This window comes from Ammospiza caudacuta, chromosome 13, assembly GCF_027887145.1.
Source record: "Ammospiza caudacuta isolate bAmmCau1 chromosome 13, bAmmCau1.pri, whole genome shotgun sequence".
NCBI lineage: Eukaryota > Metazoa > Chordata > Aves > Passeriformes > Passerellidae > Ammospiza > Ammospiza caudacuta.
In genome coordinates this window covers 17,415,420-17,434,666 of record NC_080605.1, presented here as the reverse complement: position 1 = coordinate 17,434,666, position 19,247 = coordinate 17,415,420, and the positions used below count along the sequence as shown (strand labels likewise).

At 38.7% G+C, this 19,247-nt stretch overlaps 1 protein-coding gene across 1 annotated transcript in view; it reads right to left on the bottom strand.

Annotated features, from left to right (window-relative positions):
- Positions 1–279: 279 nt before the first annotated feature.
- Positions 280–19,247, bottom strand: part of CDYL2 (chromodomain Y like 2) — a 59,050-nt gene continuing 40,082 nt past the window's right edge. The window contains exons 3-7 of the mRNA XM_058813484.1: positions 18,670–18,887; positions 12,313–12,485; positions 7,657–7,867; positions 6,813–6,956; positions 280–4,707 (exon numbers count right to left, since the gene is read on the bottom strand). Coding sequence (XP_058669467.1) covers positions 4,549–4,707; positions 6,813–6,956; positions 7,657–7,867; positions 12,313–12,485; positions 18,670–18,887 — 905 coding nt within the window. The 3' untranslated portion in view covers positions 280–4,548. The remainder of the gene's footprint in view (positions 4,708–6,812; positions 6,957–7,656; positions 7,868–12,312; positions 12,486–18,669; positions 18,888–19,247) is intronic.

The window sequence follows — 19,247 nt, the reverse complement described above, 5'->3', positions numbered from 1 at the left end:
TGATTCAGAGAGTTCTTCATGCAGTGTCTCTCAGTGCCCTGGGTTTTGCCATTTGAAAAAAATTCATTTTCTTTTGAAAAGCCCACTGTGTGCCTGGTCTCTTTGGAAAGGCAGGAGCCTGTGAATAGCATTATCATATATAATGGCTACCACTTACCACATTCATTCTGATTATGTAAAACTGAAAATCACTGCATTGAAATAAAGTTTCAATGTTTTTATTCAAAGCAGCTTCTCACAATGTATAAATACTGCATATTAACACACATGAAAAATACAACTTCTAAGGCACCCAGAAATGTGTCCATACACTAGTTACAGGACCATCAACAAATAAATTGTGTACAATTTGATCTAGACAGTCAATATTTGATATATCAGAAGATACAAGTCCCTCAGTACTGTACCAGTTTCAGAAAATATTTACAACACTGTGATATAGGGGTGCCTGTACCCTTATAATATTATAATATGTACTCATCATTACAAATATTAGAAACTGTTTTAGTCTGTTCCATGGCATTCTGACAAAATAACTTAAGGGCCTAATTTGCAAAGTTCTACAATTAATTATTTGTGCAAGTTCTGAAAATAAATTCACATTGACATAACTTGTGAATTTTTGGTTCTTTGCTTCATCTCAGAGGTTTGGTAATAAGCCTTACCAATAGACATGCCATCCCAGCTGAACATCACTCCTTTCCCAATAGCTCAGTGGATACATCTTTCCCCCTTACACCTGACATGGATGAGGATGCAGTTTTGAAGCAGAGACTGTTTGATCTTCGGTACAAATGTCAAACTAGTTCACTGGCAAGGAACTAATGCTTGATTAGAATAATGCAATTCTTTGGTCCTTTGTTTTTTATGGAAGGCATAACATTTTTATTCACTAAAAATCGAAATCCTGTCTGTGAGCAAGCAAGCTAGTGACTGACTTTCAGTGTAGTATTTAAAGTAGCAGTAAAGAGATTTAATATGGCTTAAAACATACGGTTAATTGGGCAGACACAGATAACACGTCGAGGATAGCGAGTACCCAAATGTACTATGATAAGATTGTCTATAAGTCTCTTATGTAAACTTCTTTAGTGTCTCCTAAAGAGTGCTGGCTTTAGCCAGATTTGACTTTTATAGACCCAGCCACACAAAGCCTGAGATTAAACTACCATGGTTGGGAGCACAAATGCACAGTTTATATATAACAAAGCCCATGCTGACAAGTCTACCTATGTTGTTCAAAAGAAACAACCCGTATTATCCTTTTCACAAGAAAAACTTAAGGCCCTGTACTCTGATTTGCTAACTTTCTTACAGCAATTATTTGGGGAAGTCCTTAGTGCTGCACAAGCAATTATGCAGCTTTAAAGATTTCTTGTACCTAATGGTAAGGCTTATTCACAAATGCAATGCATTTATAAATTATATTTAAAACTGTAAAGGCTGGCAAAATAATTAAAAAACCCAAAACCAAAAATAAAACAAACCCCAACCAAAACTGTTTGTTCATCCCTAACATTAAAAGAGCATTTTATTCTAATGAAAAACTATTGGCACAAAATCATTATATTATAGATTAAAAGAACAGTTCGTAGTAGTGAAAAAGATTGCCTAAAACGCATACCCTAACCTACCACAGAAATATAAAAGTTTATATTTTGAAAATATATACTGTATTAAAGTTTGTAAGCTTATTTATTTAAACAGAAATGTACTGAAATAGTAAACTAAGCAACACTTATCTACAGCAAAAATATACATGCAGGACAACACAAAATAAATCGCTTACCTTTAATATCTACAAATGCAAAACTGTAGAATTTTAAAGATTGTACAAAACAATTTACACAAGAATAAAATAACATACTTAAACAACAAATTGCATTTTTAATCTTAAATACTGTGAATATTAGTAAAGGTACCCAGACTAATATGTACAGTACATCTAGATATCTGAATACCTAGTAAGGATAGAAACACAAGAGAAAATTTAGATTCTGATGTTTAAATACTGGAAAAGAAGCTTTCAACATTGTTATTACTCTTTTTTGAAGGGAAAATAGATTCCATGAAAACTAGATTGTAACTGTATAGATATGAATAATTAAAAATGTTAACTATGGTTAGCGCTCGCTTTAATGGAAAAATAATTATAGAAAATGTATTTCAACCATTCCTTTGTCATAAAAAATGCTAAGATACAGATATCTGAAAATTCAGATGAAATGGTGCAGTTTAAAAGATCAAACAACGTAAGATTCTTCTCTGTTTGCAAATCTCTTTCAGAACGCATTCCTTCACATTGCTGAGCAATCTTGCTATATTTATCTACAAAAACTAAGCATAGTATTGAAATAAACTTCCTAAAATCTTATTAACACATGACTAGGAGTTATGGCTCTCTGGACGGGAGTAAAGGAAATAAAGGAAATTGAGGAATCGTGGTACTTTCCATTGCCTTTTTTTCTTTTTCTGAAGGTGTCTGCTGGAGGCCTGATTGTGCAAACTCGTGTGTGTGTGTGTGGTTTTCACTAGGGTAACCCCTCTTTTTCCAGGTGACTCCGTGTGCACCTGCCCTGCTGGGAGCCCAGGACATCAATCCAACATGCCCCATGGTGCTGCTGGCAAGTTGTGGACAATAACAAGTTGGTATAAAACAAGTGGTGCACCCATCATTTCAAATAGTTATTGAAAGAGTTCTCTTTCAGTCATTTTAAAATAAGCTAATAAATTGCTTTTAAAAAACATTTTTAACGGAAGAACTTAATTAGAAGCCAGATTCTGTCTTTTTAATGAAGAATTGCCATGAGAACTTCTGCATTTAGAGTAATGATTTCCTTAAAATTCAGTGGTACAATTAGGGCATAAAAACAGCACTTCTAATTATTGTGGAAAAAGAAATGTTACATTAATATGTTGAAGGCTACTGTTTACTGTAATCACCTGTTTGTTAACTTTACAAAGGCTTTGTTGAAACTCTTTATGGAAATGCTAAGAGGGAGAAAGCTGAGCAGCCTCATTTGCAGAGGTTTAAATCATAATAAGTCACTGAGTTCAAGGGTGGAGAGCAAGTGCACAAATTACAAAGCAAACAAATGTGCAAAGCTTCTGCTTCAAGAGGTTTCAATTTGGGCGTACTACAATGGCAGGTGAAGTCTCAGAGCATGCTCCTGTCCTTTCCACACAAACTGCCCATGGCAGGAAAGAACTGAGAGACATCCAGTGTTCAGAAGTCTGTCAGTGTCACTGAACAGTACTAGGATCACATTCCAAAAGAGCAGATTGGATTTTCCTTCTTTATTGTGGACTGCTTTTATGGATAGCCATAAGTTCTTGTAACAGGTGCTGGGGTGGCCAGATGTGGAGAGCTGGGAAAAGCCAAACAAAACCTCTGCCTCCACTGAGTTCAATGCCTAGCACCTTGTATAAACTGCTGGCCCACACCCAAAGGCCTCCAAGCAGAAATTATCTCACACCTGAGGAATCAGGCAGCTAGACTAAGGCTCATAAGGATTTGCTTTTAGACTTCAGACCATAAGGGGTGTTTAAACCTGAAAAACAGTACGATGCCACACAAGGGCACCACTCACCCTGTTACTGGTATCGGCTAACAGGAGTATAGTAAACTTAAATAAAGCATCTGGTTGGTGAGCCCTTCAGTGCTCCTCAAGAAGGCAGAAAGTGAAGAGAGACTTAAGGGGGACTCACTGTGTCAGAACCCACTTTTTTTTCTCTTAACCCTGGCAAATGAATCTGTTTTCATACATTTTTTGTACAGTTTTACACATAGAGGAGCATGCACGTGGCTGTTTCATTTACTGCCCACAATATTCTGTGGGTTTTCTATATATTCTTTATTTTTCTACTCAGTTTGCTGCTAAAAATGTGTTTGCATTCTCATGTGATACCTTTAATTCAGTCAAAAGGGTAATATGAAAATAAGATCTGTGATCAATAAACAGCTGAATATGAACACAAAATAAATAAGTTAAATAAATTTAACAAAGAAAAAAATTCTAGAAGTTTTTGTAAACTAACTTTACATATTATACATATAAATTATCAGATTTTTCCATTAAACTGTTAGAACTTAGAAAAAAATAATTAACATATTTCTAATGTATGTTTTTTGGGTCTACCAAAGGTCGTGCTGACCCGGATTTTAGACTGAGCCCTCTGTGTCAGCCCTGGTGTGCTTGCTGCAACAGCAAGAATAAGTTAAGAAGGACAGACAAAAGAAACCCTTACAGGGGGGTGAGCCTTGCTGGGCCTCAGTGGTGCTTCTCAGCACATGGAATGTAGAGTTGGATGTGGATGAGCAATGTGAAAGATGCAGCCTCTGCACAGGTTACGTGCACTGAACGCCTGCCCACGTCTTGGTTACACAAAATCAAACCTGCTACGAGCAGCTGTGCAGCTCACACAGCCACAGGCATTGGGATCACTGTCACAAATTCCTCACTGATACATTGCCTCTGCTTCTCAAACATGGTCATGTCTGACTCTGGTCACAACTGGAGCAATTTCTCTTTAAGTTAGGCCAAGATATCAGACTTCATAAATTTTGTCTTGCAAGTAGCTGAATAATGAATCCAGTCCTTTGGAAGAACTCCACAGCTGTTTTAACATCTGACACTCCTTCTCGTTCACCTCTTCAAGTCCGGATTTCAGGAAGCTCCGCACGAGACACTTGGACTCTTCCAACACCTAAAGCCAAAATACAACTCAGTATTTTATTCTGAATCTGAAAAAATTACTATGGATACTGGCATGACCAGCATTTTTATACTGACTCTGTTTTACAATCTAAATAACTCCTCTGGGCACAGAAATTACATTTGATTTCTAGTCACCACTCCACTTGCTGATAGTCAGCATCTTTAAGAATTCAGGTTGATGGGTTAGTGCCAGGTTTTTAAAAGAATGAGGGATTCTAAAGTACCTTAGTTTATTGAAGGTCTGCCATGAAGCACAAGGAGCTGAACTCCCTCACATTGAAATGAAAATGTGTGAGGGACAATATACTGGCTACCTGTTTTCTGGAAGGTGGCCTTTAAGGGTAGACATGTTGGAAACCCAAATGTGGATGTCCATTATATTTGAGAATTTTCCCTCGTGTATTATTTCCTTATCAATACAGAAATTAATAGGAAAGGGCCTTTACTGCAAATCCCCTTTTAAGTCCATCTGCTTACATTTTTATAGAAGTTAGATAGTTTGTAAAAGATTTGTGCTAAGCAAAACAAGCATCCTCTGACTGTGTTCTGGAGTGAGATTTACTTGGCAGATACATCAAATCACCTGAGATCTTTGCAATAGAAAGCCCAACCTCAAGCTCTTTCTTAGTAATTGTTGCAAGTTCTGAAAGGCACAAACTGCAGGTCCATGGTTGCTCCCATAGTTCAGCTCCCTTCTCCCAGACCCATTTTTAAACACATTGAGATTGATACCTTTAAATTAGTTTTTAAATGCACAACACCAGTCTGTATCTCACAAGGCAATGAACTGGTCAAACAAACCCAATAATAATTCCTACATTACTGATTTGCTGAGGACAGGAGATTTAATATAACTAACACAGTGTTCTGTGGGAAGGGAGGTGCATTCTCTTCATTCAGCTTTGTCCAGACCTTCATGTTAAGCCCAGTTCCTACATGTTGTGGGTTTCAACACTGCTATTGCAAAGTAGTATTTGTTTTTAGCTCAAGTAAATGGTGTTAGTAGTAAATCAAGGGCCCTGTGCATTTTTTGTGGTCTGTTTGTGAACAAGTCTTTGAAGGTTTATCTTTGTCCACAAGTCAGCACCGGTCTTTCCAAGGCATCTTGAGAAAATTTCATGGACAGCCAATAGCAGTGAGGGAAGGAAGAATTCACAGTAAAGCCCAGAGGTTTTCTCTACTCAAATAATACACGTTATATCAGCATCATCAAATAAAATTCTGCTACATTTCCAGAGAGTTTCATTCTCAATGTCTTCTGTGAGATCTAATCTACACTTCGTTTAATTAAAATTCTCTTGTGTCTCTACCTCCTTTTACAGCAGATCTTTTCAATGAAACTGAGGGATGCTGAGACAGTTTCAGACATAGGAAATACAGCAAGAAACTGTAACAGTTTTCACTTTAATTACTGCAGTTTTATTGCAGCCAGTATCACTTTCTTCACTGCATGTTTTTAAACAAGGATGTGCCCAGAATAGGAGTACATCTGCCTGAAGGGAAAAACCTCTTGAAAGACAGGAAAGGATTTTCTTTCAACTTTTGTGTACACAAAAGGAAAGTTATAATACACTGTGACCAGAATGTGTTCAAATCCCCCTTGTCTGGATCCCACCTCTCCTTCACAGCAGAGCTTAGCTGGCACTCTCCTACCCTTCTGTCTGGAACATTCTGCACCAGCAGTGCAGGTGCAGAAAGAAGGCAGATTCAGCTGAAATCCTGTCCTGTAGGCCAGGACAAAGTGAAGGGCAAATCTGTTTTCTTACAGGTTTCCCAGTACAGTTGTAGAGTTTCAGACTGTTACACCTTCATGCAGGAAACCTGTGCTAAAATCCCCTTTCAAAATCTGGGGCAAGGAGGTGCCACTCATTGAATAAATGCCAATATTGTGAAAGGAAATAACTCCTCCCATCCTGATCCCTGAAAAATGAGAGACTCCATGAGCTCACTGATTCCTATCCAGGTTTTCTGATGTCAGCCTTCTTTCACAGGTATGGTTGTGGAAAGTGAGGTCCCACATGTGACAAGCCTTGGGAGCACACCTTACCTCTGTGAAATGTCTGTGAAATTTAATGAGGGACTTTGATTTCTTACCACTGCACTGCAGGATGCCATTTCTTTCACTCGTAGCATCACTTCTTGGCTAAATGTTGTTGGCCAAAATACTTGTGACACCAGTCCTCTGCTGCAGGCTTCCTGTGCTGTCAGCTTTCTCCCACAGAACAACATTTCATTTGCCTGTGAAACCAAAAGACTCTGGTAATCTTGGGTTATAATTCCCTTCAAATTTTTCTCATACTTGCCTGCTATTTTTACGATTAAATTACAAACGTTCTTCTGTATCTTTCCATACTGCAAAATACTTTAAAAGGAGTTTCAGTAGCTATTTAAGGATTGTGCAGGTGGCCAGAGCACAGCATGGGTTTAATTTAAGAGAAATGTGCTGGCATGCATGGTGAATCTGTATTGCTGATCTTACAAGAGTAACTATGAGTGATACTGTGTGGAGAGTCATGGAACCCAGTAGGAAATATCTGTGAGACAAATTCTGATTTATTATACTGGTAAAAGCTAAGCAGTCTTACTGGAATCATTGTGGATTATCTTTAAAGAGCAGAGAGCAGTATCTGCCTGTATTACTGCCCACTCCTAACATGATGCAGACAACTACTCTGCAAGGTTATTCTGCTAATGTATTTCTTCATTTTTCTACCATGATGTTGTCAATCTGCTTTTTCAATCTTTCTTTTGTACAGCAGGTGTTGTATATTGAATTCCAAGATTATTTCATGATAAGAAGTTGGTAGTGATTAGATGAACTTTCCACAATTTTAATTTCCGTTAAAGACAATTAAGAAAATAGTTTACTTTTTAAAGAGAGAAAGAAGATCAGGAATTTATGAAAGGTTCTTCAGCAATTTGAGGTGGAAAACCTTACCAGTGCAACACCCAGAATTTGTGGGAATGTGTATGATGAGCAGCCAGCTGGAGTGAGTCGGATTGTTGCATATGGTGTCTGAAACCAAGCCTTCTCACTTGCCCAAACGATATCACAGAGTGGTAAAATAGAAGCTCCTAACCCCAGAGCAGGGCCGTTGATAGCAACCACAATTGGCTTCTTAAATTGAATAAAAGCTTTTACAAAATCCCTAAAATAAAAAATAAAAGAAAGATCTTGAATACAGAAGTAACACATAAATATCTAAGTTTAATGTACTTAATCTGAAAACAAATTAGAACCACAGAAGAACAAAACAAATGCCCAGTTTTATGAGGTGAGAACTGCAAAATACTTTCTAGTTTGCACATGGAAAAGTCTGCTTATTTTTAGTTATTTAATCTTTCTGAATACCTGGGCTATTGCATAGTTTTGTGTATGTTGTATATGGTCTGATTAAGTGGATTGCACTGAGTGTGATACTTTTTGCAGGAAGGTTTGGTTGGGTTAGTTTTGCTTCTGGACCAGTAACTCCCGAGTTTGAACACGCAGCACTTCTTGGTTTGCTCCACAGTGGCTGAGATGGACCTTGCTTGGCTGCTGATGAAATATAACAGTCTTATTTTTAAATTTTTTTCAAAAAGTTTTCCTAAGATCCTGTGTCAAAGGTTACTACAAGTCCCATCAGTGAATTGGGAGATTGTAATGTTTATGGCACCAGCAGAAAGAACAAGACATGTAAAGAGAAGTCAGAGAAAGTCTGAACACGATGAGTGATCTTCAGCTGGATCTTCATTGCAAAAATCTTCAGCAAAGCCGTTACAGAGCAGATGCCCTTGCCTGACTATCCCAGTAATGTGATGAGAAATTACAGGGAAGTTAAATGTCATTGCATTCATCTGGATGAATGAACTAGAATATGTTGAATTCTGTGCGATGAGGAGATCTTTTAAATAAGCCACCTACCAGCAGCTGTGGAAAGACATCTGTTGAATGGAACGGCCTTTACATCAATTAGGAAAAAGCAAGAGTGTAATTGTGGGCAAATGATGGGCTTCAGCAGCTCAGTGCACAGCAGGTATATGGAGGCAAATGAGATGCTCAGTTACTTTGGAAAAAAGACATGGATAAATCAAATTCCAAGCAAAAGAGGAGATTCTGTCCCTGCACGGGTTATTTATTAGATCCAGAGTGCATCTTTGCTGACAGATTTTAGGAAAGAACATTTTGTCAAATGTGCCCTTGATGAGTTGCTGCTCTCCCACTGAGGTCAAACGGATCCAGGCCTCTGTACCTGAGCACAGGTGGGCCTTGCATGTTAGAGAGCACATGTGGCAACTGGGCTGAAGTGCAGGGGCACTGGCTGTGTTTTACATGAGGACAAAGAGTATGAGATGACCCAGCATTAAATTTTCAATTAATACATTCTGTTTTTGAAGTCCTCTAGTAAGGAGGACCATGGGAAAATAGAGAATTGATGCAGCTCTCTTCACAGCAGTAAACCAGGAGATCACTGTCAAGACAAAGAGAGTGAAATAAGGAACATGGTTTTTGTCTGTTCAAGACCATTGCTGTCTAGAGGAGAGCAGGGTTAAGGAGAGTTGTGATTAGTTTTTGTTGCAGATACAATGCTGTTCCCTTATCTCATTATTTCTTTGGTTGTTTATGACTGAGCAGTGACTGTGGATCACTGCACCTCATTAATTCCAGAATTTTGAGAACCTCAGTAGTTACGTAAGTCTTTCAGACAGGACTGCAGTTGTGAATAGGGATGTGATGAATGATAGGTAAAAAGAAAGCAAACCAAGGATAAATGGTGGCAGTAAATCTGAGGACCCTGTGGAGGCAGATAAAACCAGTGTTGTGGAGAAAAGCAGGAAGCATGGTGATAAACGGGATTGGAAGTGAATATGGAAAGGCAATTTGGGATGTGGAGAGGAAACATAATGTGGAAGAAGAACAAAGCAGAACACATTAATGGAGGGGAAGAGTTGAAGAAGTCTTCAGATGAGTGAGCAAGGAAGGGAGGACCGAGAGAGAGTGGAACACAACATTGAGAAGGCACAGTGAGCCTCTGTCGTGAGGGAAGAATGGGGAGCACAGAGGATGGTAAAATGGATGGGTATGGAACATGCTACCTCTAGGATGGAGTGGAAGGCTACAGTACTGGGAGATGATGAGGGGAACAAATGCCTGCCTTTGGTCTCCAGAAGCTGCAGTGACCAGCACTCCATTTATCTTTGTTTCCTGTTTGGTGCCTTGTTTCAGTGGGTTGTCTCTGTACCCTGAACCTGGCACATTTCCTTGTCTCCAAACCATAAGTTCACCCAGGGAGTTTCTGGGCTACAGGATCCTTGTTTCAATTCAAAGCAGTCTTTGAAAAGGATTTCACATTATAGCTGCTGTTACACAGTAGATCCAGATGCTTAAATACAGGAAAACGTGTCTGCAGGAGGCTTCTGGATTTGCTAGAGCATATCTGGGAGGCTGACCATGGAATACATGCTGGGATGCTCAGACACCTCTGCACTCTTCCAGGCTCTTGCTGCTGATCAGGGCTTGTAGGCTTTACATCCAGGACTGTAAAGAAGCTGAGCGAGTAAATTTGTCCTTGTCTGTTTTCTTCTGAACACACCCAGAATGTTGTGGCTCAGGTCCCACAGCGCTGCCCAGCTGGTGGTGTGAGCCCAGTGTGGGAATGCCTTCCATGAGTGTGGAGGCCACACTGTGCAGCCTCTCTGCCTTCTCCCTGCTCCAGGACAGCGTGTGGATGGTGGCAGCTCACTGGTGGGTCTGGGATGGATCTGGGATGGAGCTGCAGTGCTGCACATCCATTCATTGCCAACCCCAGTGGCTGAGGCACAGCACCAATGACTGATGCATTCATGGCAGAGGAGACTTGATAGGGATTGAAACTTCAGCTGTAACTTGTGACCGGTACAGGAGAGCCACGCTTGGAAAGTGGAAACACATGGTAACCAAGACTTCAGTTTCACTTTGATCCAAGTCTAACTTGATGTAAAGCAGCAGAGGCAGAGATCCATGGCTGTATTTTAGGACATTGAAACCACTGAAAAAAGCAATGGACATTTTTTCTTCTCTTATTACAGTTTATTTTCCATGAGCTGAGTCCTTTGTTCACAGAAAGCACAGAGAGTGCTAAATGGAAAACGTGGGGTATTGTTTCCAGAAGTACAATAAAAATCTATTTTCAGTGGGCCTGAAGCCGACATTCTTGACAAGGTACAAGCAGTACATTGTACCAGTATTTCAAGAGTGTTCTGTGAGTCCAAGGGTGGAAAAACTGAGTATCACAGTCTGGCTTATACTTTTTTAAATGTTGGATTGATAAGTACACCTGTATATTAGATGTATGCAAATAAATGTAAACTTATATGAAAACACCAAACTGCACAATTTTTACAATAATATTAAATTTGTATCTTTTGGTGGGTGGTGAGTGTGCCTGTGTTTTCAAACAAGAATTGTGATTTTCTACCCTCACTTTTTTTTTGTTCTACATTGGCTAAAACCCCTCACATTTAAAAAATAAACTTAGACTGTGTCCTTCAAAGGGTTTCTCTTTTAAAAATTATCACTCCATGATATTTGAGCATATTTAGGGTCTTATAAACAGCTTGTAATTTACTACATTTAAGAAGTATCTTTTAAAGTCTTTCAAAATAATTGCTACTTTGAGAATTTCACAGTTTTTAAACCTGGAATCCAAGCTGATCTGCAGTAGTTGTAACCAAGATAATTGGTGGTTAATATACTTTATGTAATATCTAAACCTGATCTTACATTATACTAATAAATCCCAAGTAGACATATCTTGTAAAAAATTCTTTAATTTTCCTTCATAGTATTGTTGCATAAAGTTTTAAAGCTCTCAGAACAATATTTATTTGTAGAAAATGGGGGGGGGGGGGGGAAAGGGATCAAATTGTCTCCTGGTGAAATACCATTGGCTTTAGTGGAATAATATTGATTTATACTGGAAAATCTGCCTAGTGGATAATGGAACATTTGGTGATGTGTTGTGCAGATTGATTTGCAGACTGCATGTCATAAACCCTGGAATTCTATTAAGGTGATGTGATATATATATATATATATATACATATGGAAAGTTGCATTTTAGTTACAAAAATAAAATTACATTTACATATATATTAAGTAATTTAAATTTAAGAAGAAGAGTGGAGACCCTTCTACTAAGGTTCTGAAATACAGTGGCAGACTACTATTTCAACAGAATATAAGCCATGGATTCCCATTTGGACTGAAATTAATTAAAATGATGAACATTAAAACAAGTAAAAGATCTGCCTTTCAGAACCACTTTAGAACATGAAGCAATACTGAATTTGGAAAAACAACAACAAAGTTGTATTTGATTTTAGAGGAATGATTTGAAATATTAAATACAGAGAATTAGAATAAAATAAATCCCTATGGATATTAGCACTGGAAAAAATGTGCTTTCTTTTCTAATATGGAAAGGTCCAAGTTTCTTTTTACTAAACAAATTTGCAGGACTATAATTGGAATGCAATCAACATTTAAATATACAACATTTTTGGACCTGATAAATATCTTTATAATCACACACTGCATTTCATAATTTAGAGATCATAGGTAAGCTTGGGTCACCTTATAGCTTCTGCAATCCTAGTGCTTTCCTTTCTTCTGTCATTGGATAACCTGCCAATTAAATATGAGTAATCTAGGCCACTACAGAATACACTTCCCACTGCGCTGAGAAGTAAGAGTTTACTGTCATCAGCTGATGCATTGCACAATGCTCTCCGAACTTCCTTCATGATCTGTGGATAAAGAAAAGTAAACAATTCGACATGCATGCCGTGGCAATATCATTTCCCTACTTTTACAAACCTTATTGATTTTGAGAGACTTCAATTTTGGGCACTATCAATAGTTACATCAATTATATATAGAATTTTAATATAGAATGATATTAGAATCATTAGAATGGTAACACTGAGAGTTTGCAGAATATTTTCTATTTGGCAGTGCTTTGTTGATGTTTTATTAATTCCAAGAGGTTTTAGGAGTTGGGGATTCTTTGTTGTATGGGAAATTCTACCCAGCTTATGCTATTTGATTGCAATTTAATAATTTCAAATATCACTTTTTAATTTTCATTGTGTACATTACTGTATTCTTGGGAACATATTTATCACAGCAAAAGCCTATTATTAACCTCAACAGCTTGAAAGCAAAATTTTTAAACCCCAGTTTTCAGTACTTCAACTACTTTGGTTTATATAACTACAACCAGAGCAAAGCAGGACAAGAGGACATCATATACATCAACATGACAAATATATTATTCATTTTTACAGTTTACAAAAGTTAAATCATAGAAGTCCCTTGAAAAAGAGACATTTTGACTTTGTTTTAAAACTGGACCAAGCTATTAATTACACCATAAATCAAACCTAATAAAAATTTGTATAGAATTGAGCTGCTGGTATTGTAGGAAAATGGCCTTTCACCTGAGCAGAGAATTGTTTCCTAATGATTTTTGAAAGGAAATTTTATTTCATAAACTTCTGATGGGTAACTTCTTGTTTGGTCACAGTTGGGCATGGTTTGTGAGCTGTAACTCATTTCAGGCCCCTCTCCTCTATAATGTGCTCCTCATTACAAATAATTTGCTCCTCACCGCAAGGGCCCTGATTTCATCTAGTGTGACACCTCCTGTCCTTCATCATACCCGTGTGCCAAAGTATTTCCTATAGACATGGTCCTGCTGTCTCAAAGCTTTCTCTTTTGCACCAAAAGCTTTGCTGTTGGTGTAAATTTAGGTAAGAGAGAGCTAAATGTGGCTGGGGATTTAAATAGAGTTGCCATGTGAGAGAAACCCAAGATTTTTTAGCCTGTGATTATTTCTGTTCACTACTTTCTGTTACCAAAACTTCTTTAGATCTCTGAAGTGCCTTGTTTAAGAAATGTCCCTGAACACTGAAGTTTTGTTGATGCCACCCCCTGGTTAGCCTTTTAATAGAAATCCTATGGATTGTGCTGCCTTCCCTATGGGTTTGTGTGAGGATGAGTATTACTGGCTGCTGGGACTGGCCATGAGAGAGCAGCTGGTGAACTTTCAGATGCTTCACTTCCACAAGAGCACTTCAGAATGCTTCTAATACTGAGTGTGTGACAGTGGGTGGAAGTGAAGTAATTAAAAGCTGCAGAATTTGGAAGTGTATTTGAAATTCTTATGCAGGTACAAAAATGTCATCAGCAATTTTAGGAGCACTGTTTATTCTGAGAGTCTCAGAGGCTGTCTCAGCCCTCAGCTTGGAGAAACACAGCAACACTGCACATATAATGGGGAAACAAAGGGGAAAACCCCCTAAAACCTTTAATCAGTGTTAAAAGAGAAACTTTAGAATGTGGTAGATAATAAAATTTAAAAAAAGAAAGTATTTTGGTTTTCCTAGTTCCATCTGAATGCAATGTTATCCTCTCAATTCACTGGAAAAAATCTCACAATCTGCTCTTTCTTAGGGTGAATGTATAAATAATATTAGGGAATACATTTTTCTATCCAGTGAGGAATGCTGCATTAAGTATGATGCCATGATGATACCCATTCAGCAATTGTGGGGACAGTATTTCTATTTGAATGCATTTGATGAAAGTTTCTGAGGCAGTATTTACACAACAGTATGGACCAGTTATTTAGGTTATGGTAGTTGACTGGATTGTAAATTTAGACCAGACCTACTGCTTCACTTACTGTTTTATTGAAACACAAATATATCATAAAATTATCACCTTCTCAGAAGTTGCTTATATTTTTAATCCTCTCAAGTATGTAATCTCATTAATTCTTTAACAGGACATCTTATATTGCAAAATAAACATGAACCAGTTAAAAACTTAATTATACTTCTAAGAGCTTATTTTAATGCCTTTTGCCGGAAGTGGGAAATTTCCAAAGGAATTTGGTGCCCTTTGCTTTCCATCTTGCTTACATTCTGGGAAAATCAAAGAGCTAGGAATTTATCACCACAATTACATAAAGTATCTTGAACAGAAGTCTCTTGTTCACATAAATAGAAGCACTAGTTAATAAAAGTTAACTTTTCTGAATCTCTGAGGACTCACTCTGATATTCTTAAAGATAATTTAAGAATATTCTTAAAGATAATTTAATTTATTCTGTAAATATTACTGTAAACCCAAATTTTAAAGCCATTCTGTTGTTCTTAGAACCTCTTCCCCAGCTGTGCTTTTTTACATAAACAAATTCTGTGTTACAGATTCTGAGTCCTTTCTGTCCAGCACCTAAAGGACTTGGGAAGCTTGAAAGCTGAAGGCACAAACACTGGCCCAAACCCACAATTTACTTTTGTGTAGAGAGCAGAACTACACAGAACAGTAAACTTGTAGCTGCCTCTTTTTTATTATTTCCAGGGTAGGAAAAGTGAAGGCAGTGCTCCAAAATGTACCTGGGAGAACTTTAAACATTGTTATTCACATTGAAATTTGAAACTTGATTCTTGTGTATGAGAAGGTACTTGAGGTAGTTCTGTCACTCCTGGGTGGAAGCACTGGCTGTTTTAGAGAATGTTTCACTTTAATTCAGCGGAATATTAACTCCTAGCTCTGTTAATAGTGTTAATGAGAAGAGCTGATGGGTCAATTTAGTCTGAAACAGAATTTGGATCCTTGAGATGTGCTGAGTTAAAACAGCAGCAGCACCACTGGAGAAAAAACTTCAGGAGCAGCAAAAGTCCCGTAAGAAAAAATGCCCTAATGGAATTCATAATTAAATATTTCAGAAATGTATTTAACAAACAAAAGTAGCAAGCCTAAGCTACTGAAATAAGAACAAACTGTGCTGTGCTGTTTTGTGACACTGTCTTGGAAGTTTTATAAGCGCTTGTAAAAAATAAGAAAGAATTTCTGAAGTGCCCTGAACACTTCTGTAGAAAAAACTCAATTACTAAAGAAGCACCAAGCCAACATCAATCAGTGTAAAGGCTGCTGGAAAGAGCATTGGCACATTTCATGCTAAAATCACCTGCACAACTGGGGTTACCGATATAAAGAGTCAGGTAGACTTCTCTAGACTTTATTTTTTTTTTTTTTTTGGTATAAATAAGTTCTTTGCTATTTTAATTGGCATAAATATCAGGGGCCAATGATTGAACACAATTATGAATTTCATCTGAAGATTCCTATAAAGCCCAAAGGGAAGCAGAGCTATTGAGGGGTGAATGGGATTTTGTATAAGGTTAGGTTTAAAAGTTTAAAATGATTGTTTGCAGTGCACACCTTTGTTTTTTTTTCTTTAACATTGATGGCCAAGTATAACCAGGCCACTATTTAAGCACATCAAATAAACCTGCTCTGAATAAATAATTCATTTGCTATTTGGCAAACATAATTTACTGAATGTCTAATAAAGCTTGAAGTTAGCACTTTACACAAAGTGAAACGCACTTTCTTAATTTTGTAGGAATTGTGTGTTATTATTTCGTATTCACTGGGGATAAAAGGCATCAAAACTGAAAATGCTCTGATCATCCCTAAAACACTTTGTCAGTTTGCCTCACCTATGGCTATGGGTGACAAACTGCAGGGACAAGTCATTCAACACCTTCCTCCTTTCAGTTCCTGGGTTTTTGCTGTAATTGCCAGCAAGAATGTGAAATTGCCAGTCCTGGAGGTGCTGGATTTTGTGGTGTGAATGATCATGGGCAGCAGCCTGGACTGAGGCCAAAGGAGCTGTTTCATGTTTACAGCCATGAGTCTTCCAAGGGCAAGAGCCTGTGACTCTTGGCCTGGATGAGGTTTAAACAGACAATTTCCATGTGGAGAACTCAGTACCTGATTAATTCCTGACCATCCTGGTCAGTAAAGTGGTTTTCTAAAATGCATTTCCTGGTTTTCAAGTGAGCTGCAGTAAAGGTTCTAGAAATAGTCTGTGCTGGTGATGCAGGGAGAGGACTATTACATGCTTATCATTTATTCTTCCACAGAGGTGGGTTCCTGGCATATTGAAAACTCTCAAAGGATGAAATGGATTGGTTTGGCAGATCCAAAGAGGCTGAATTAATCCCCTGGTTAGAGCATCTGAACTCTGCTGATGTGGAACAGCACAGCCTGCAATGTAAAGGTATGTCTGCTCTAACTGAACACAGAGAGTCCATGATTTCATATTTTTTCAGGCCCTTGAGCTCCTTCATCTAAATTACCTGCAGTGTCAATTAGTGGTAATTAAGACAGAGATGGAGTGATGGATTTGATGCAATCTAATGCATTTTAAGAAATTAGTGTTAAAAGCAAGTGTTGGGTGTTCTGTGGTAATTACCAAGACAGTCCTTCTAAATATTACATAGTTTAAAAACTAGGAGTGATAAATGTTGTGTACTATCAGTTTTAGCCAGTTAATATCACTCAGTGTATTACTGCCCATGTGTATGTGTGCATTTGGGAAGGGAACCCATCATACCTGCCCATTGTAGGTAATTAACTTCAAAGTTACTCCTTTTCTTATTGAATGACATGATTCCCCACAGCTACAATCTACCCTTCCCTCAGGTGCTGCTCAAACTGGTATTTCATACACTCTTGAAGTTGCTGTGTAGGACAGAGGGGGGCAGAAAAGGCCGAGATCTCCCCAGTGAGGGCAGCCCCTGGAGGAGCTCTGCCTGCAGGAGGCTCAGCCAGGCAGGGCTGGTGCTGGGAGGCAGCTCCTGCTGCTCCCTCCCTGCTCCATGGCAGCCCTGGCCATCCAGCAGGCCCTGACTGCCTGGGGAACGGGCTCAGGTGTGAACAGGGCTCAGGTGTGAACAGGCTCAGGTGTGAACAGGGCTCAGGTGTGAACAGGGCTCAGGTGTGGAACAGGGCTGAGGTGTGAACAGGGCTGAGGTGTGAACAGGCTCAGGTGTGGGACAGGCTCAGGTGTGAACAGGGCTCAGGTGTGAACAGGGCTCAGGTGTGGGACAGGATCAGGTGTGGGACAGGATCAGGTGTGGGACAGGATCAGGTGTGGGACAGGGCTCAGGTGTGAACAGGGCTGAGGTGTGAACAGGCTCAGGTGTGAACAGGGCTCAGGTGTGAACAGGGCTCAGGTGTGGGACAGGATCAGGTGTGAACAGGGCTGAGGTGTGAACAGGCTCAGGTGTGAACAGGGCTCAGGTGTGAACAGGCTCAGGTGTGAACAGGGCTCAGGTGTGAACAGGCTCAGGTGTGAACAGGCTCAGGTGTGAACAGGGCTGAGGTGTGCCCTCTTCTCTCCAGGACATCCATCCTGATGCCAGCACTCATGGACACCCCTTTTCTTCTGACATGGGAATGGTGTCACAGGGCATTGCAGCCACAGGGAACAGAAGGAAAAGCTCCTCAGCCCTTGCAGTGATCCGTGTGTGTACTGGGGTGGTACAAGCTGAAGTCTGAGTCTGCCTTTGTGTGTATAATGTTTGGAACAAGGGAATTAATTTCTACCTTTTATATGTTATATGACTTTATGCAATTCAGCTGAGGATAGAGCCCCTAATTGGTTAAGATTTCATAAATAAATACAGTGATTCAGAGAAAAAGTAATTAGGGATCAAGATGGAATTTAGAAAGGCTGTCTCAGGATATAGACTGAAATTCTCTGTATACAACTGGAGCACTATTTAAATTAGTAAAAGGAAAGAGAGCAGATTTCTCCTAGGATAGTAAATATCAGTAACTTCAATGTGTGAAAAGCAGCTTCACACAATTCCATGCTGGAAATACTGATTCTGCCATTCCTTTAGTTACTTTTATTTTTTTCAGCCATGTGAATTAAAATTTAATTTCCATTGCATTCTTTTGGATAGGAATCCCAAGTGTGAAAAAGTTAGATATGTCTGTACTCCAGACTTCTTTTCTAAGTTCATCAGTTAGAGAAAAAAATACATAAAATCGAATTCAAGTGCAGTGTTTGCAAGATAACCCACACATTGGGAAGGCTTTCTTTGGCTTTTAGGGCTAAACACTTACCTCTGGGGTCAGTGCATTGTTCTCTGAAGTCTGACTTGACAGCAGAATATGAGTGAAACCATCTTCTTTGCGGACCACAATGTCCCTGAAGCGACAGTTACTTTCATTTTGGCGCACGCTGTATCTCAGTCTCTTATCAAACACATAATCTTTCTCTCCATCAAGTTTCCTTTTCACAGTGCTGTGTAGATTCAAGCTTCCATTGGCCAGGGAAGAACCTTGCAGATGGAAAGAATTGAAGCAAAATTACCTCTATACCATCAAAGAAATGGAGTGATACTCTCTATTAGCTTCAATGGAAATAGAAAAATATAAAATAACAGGAAAAAATAAATTTTGAAAAAGTGCCTGGCTCGTCAAATGTGGCCTCAAGCCATTGTTCTTATTCTGTATTCCAACGTGCAGAACTTTTTGTTCTCTGATCAGACAACCTCTGGACCCAAGGAACTGATGCCATTTTTGGAGAGTATCCAGCAGTAGGGAAAAAAGAGAACTATGAGAAGAAAGATGTAATTCCTCCTTAAAAACAAGTAAGAGCAATAGTAAGTCAGTTTTTAAAGACAGTTTATTCTGACTTA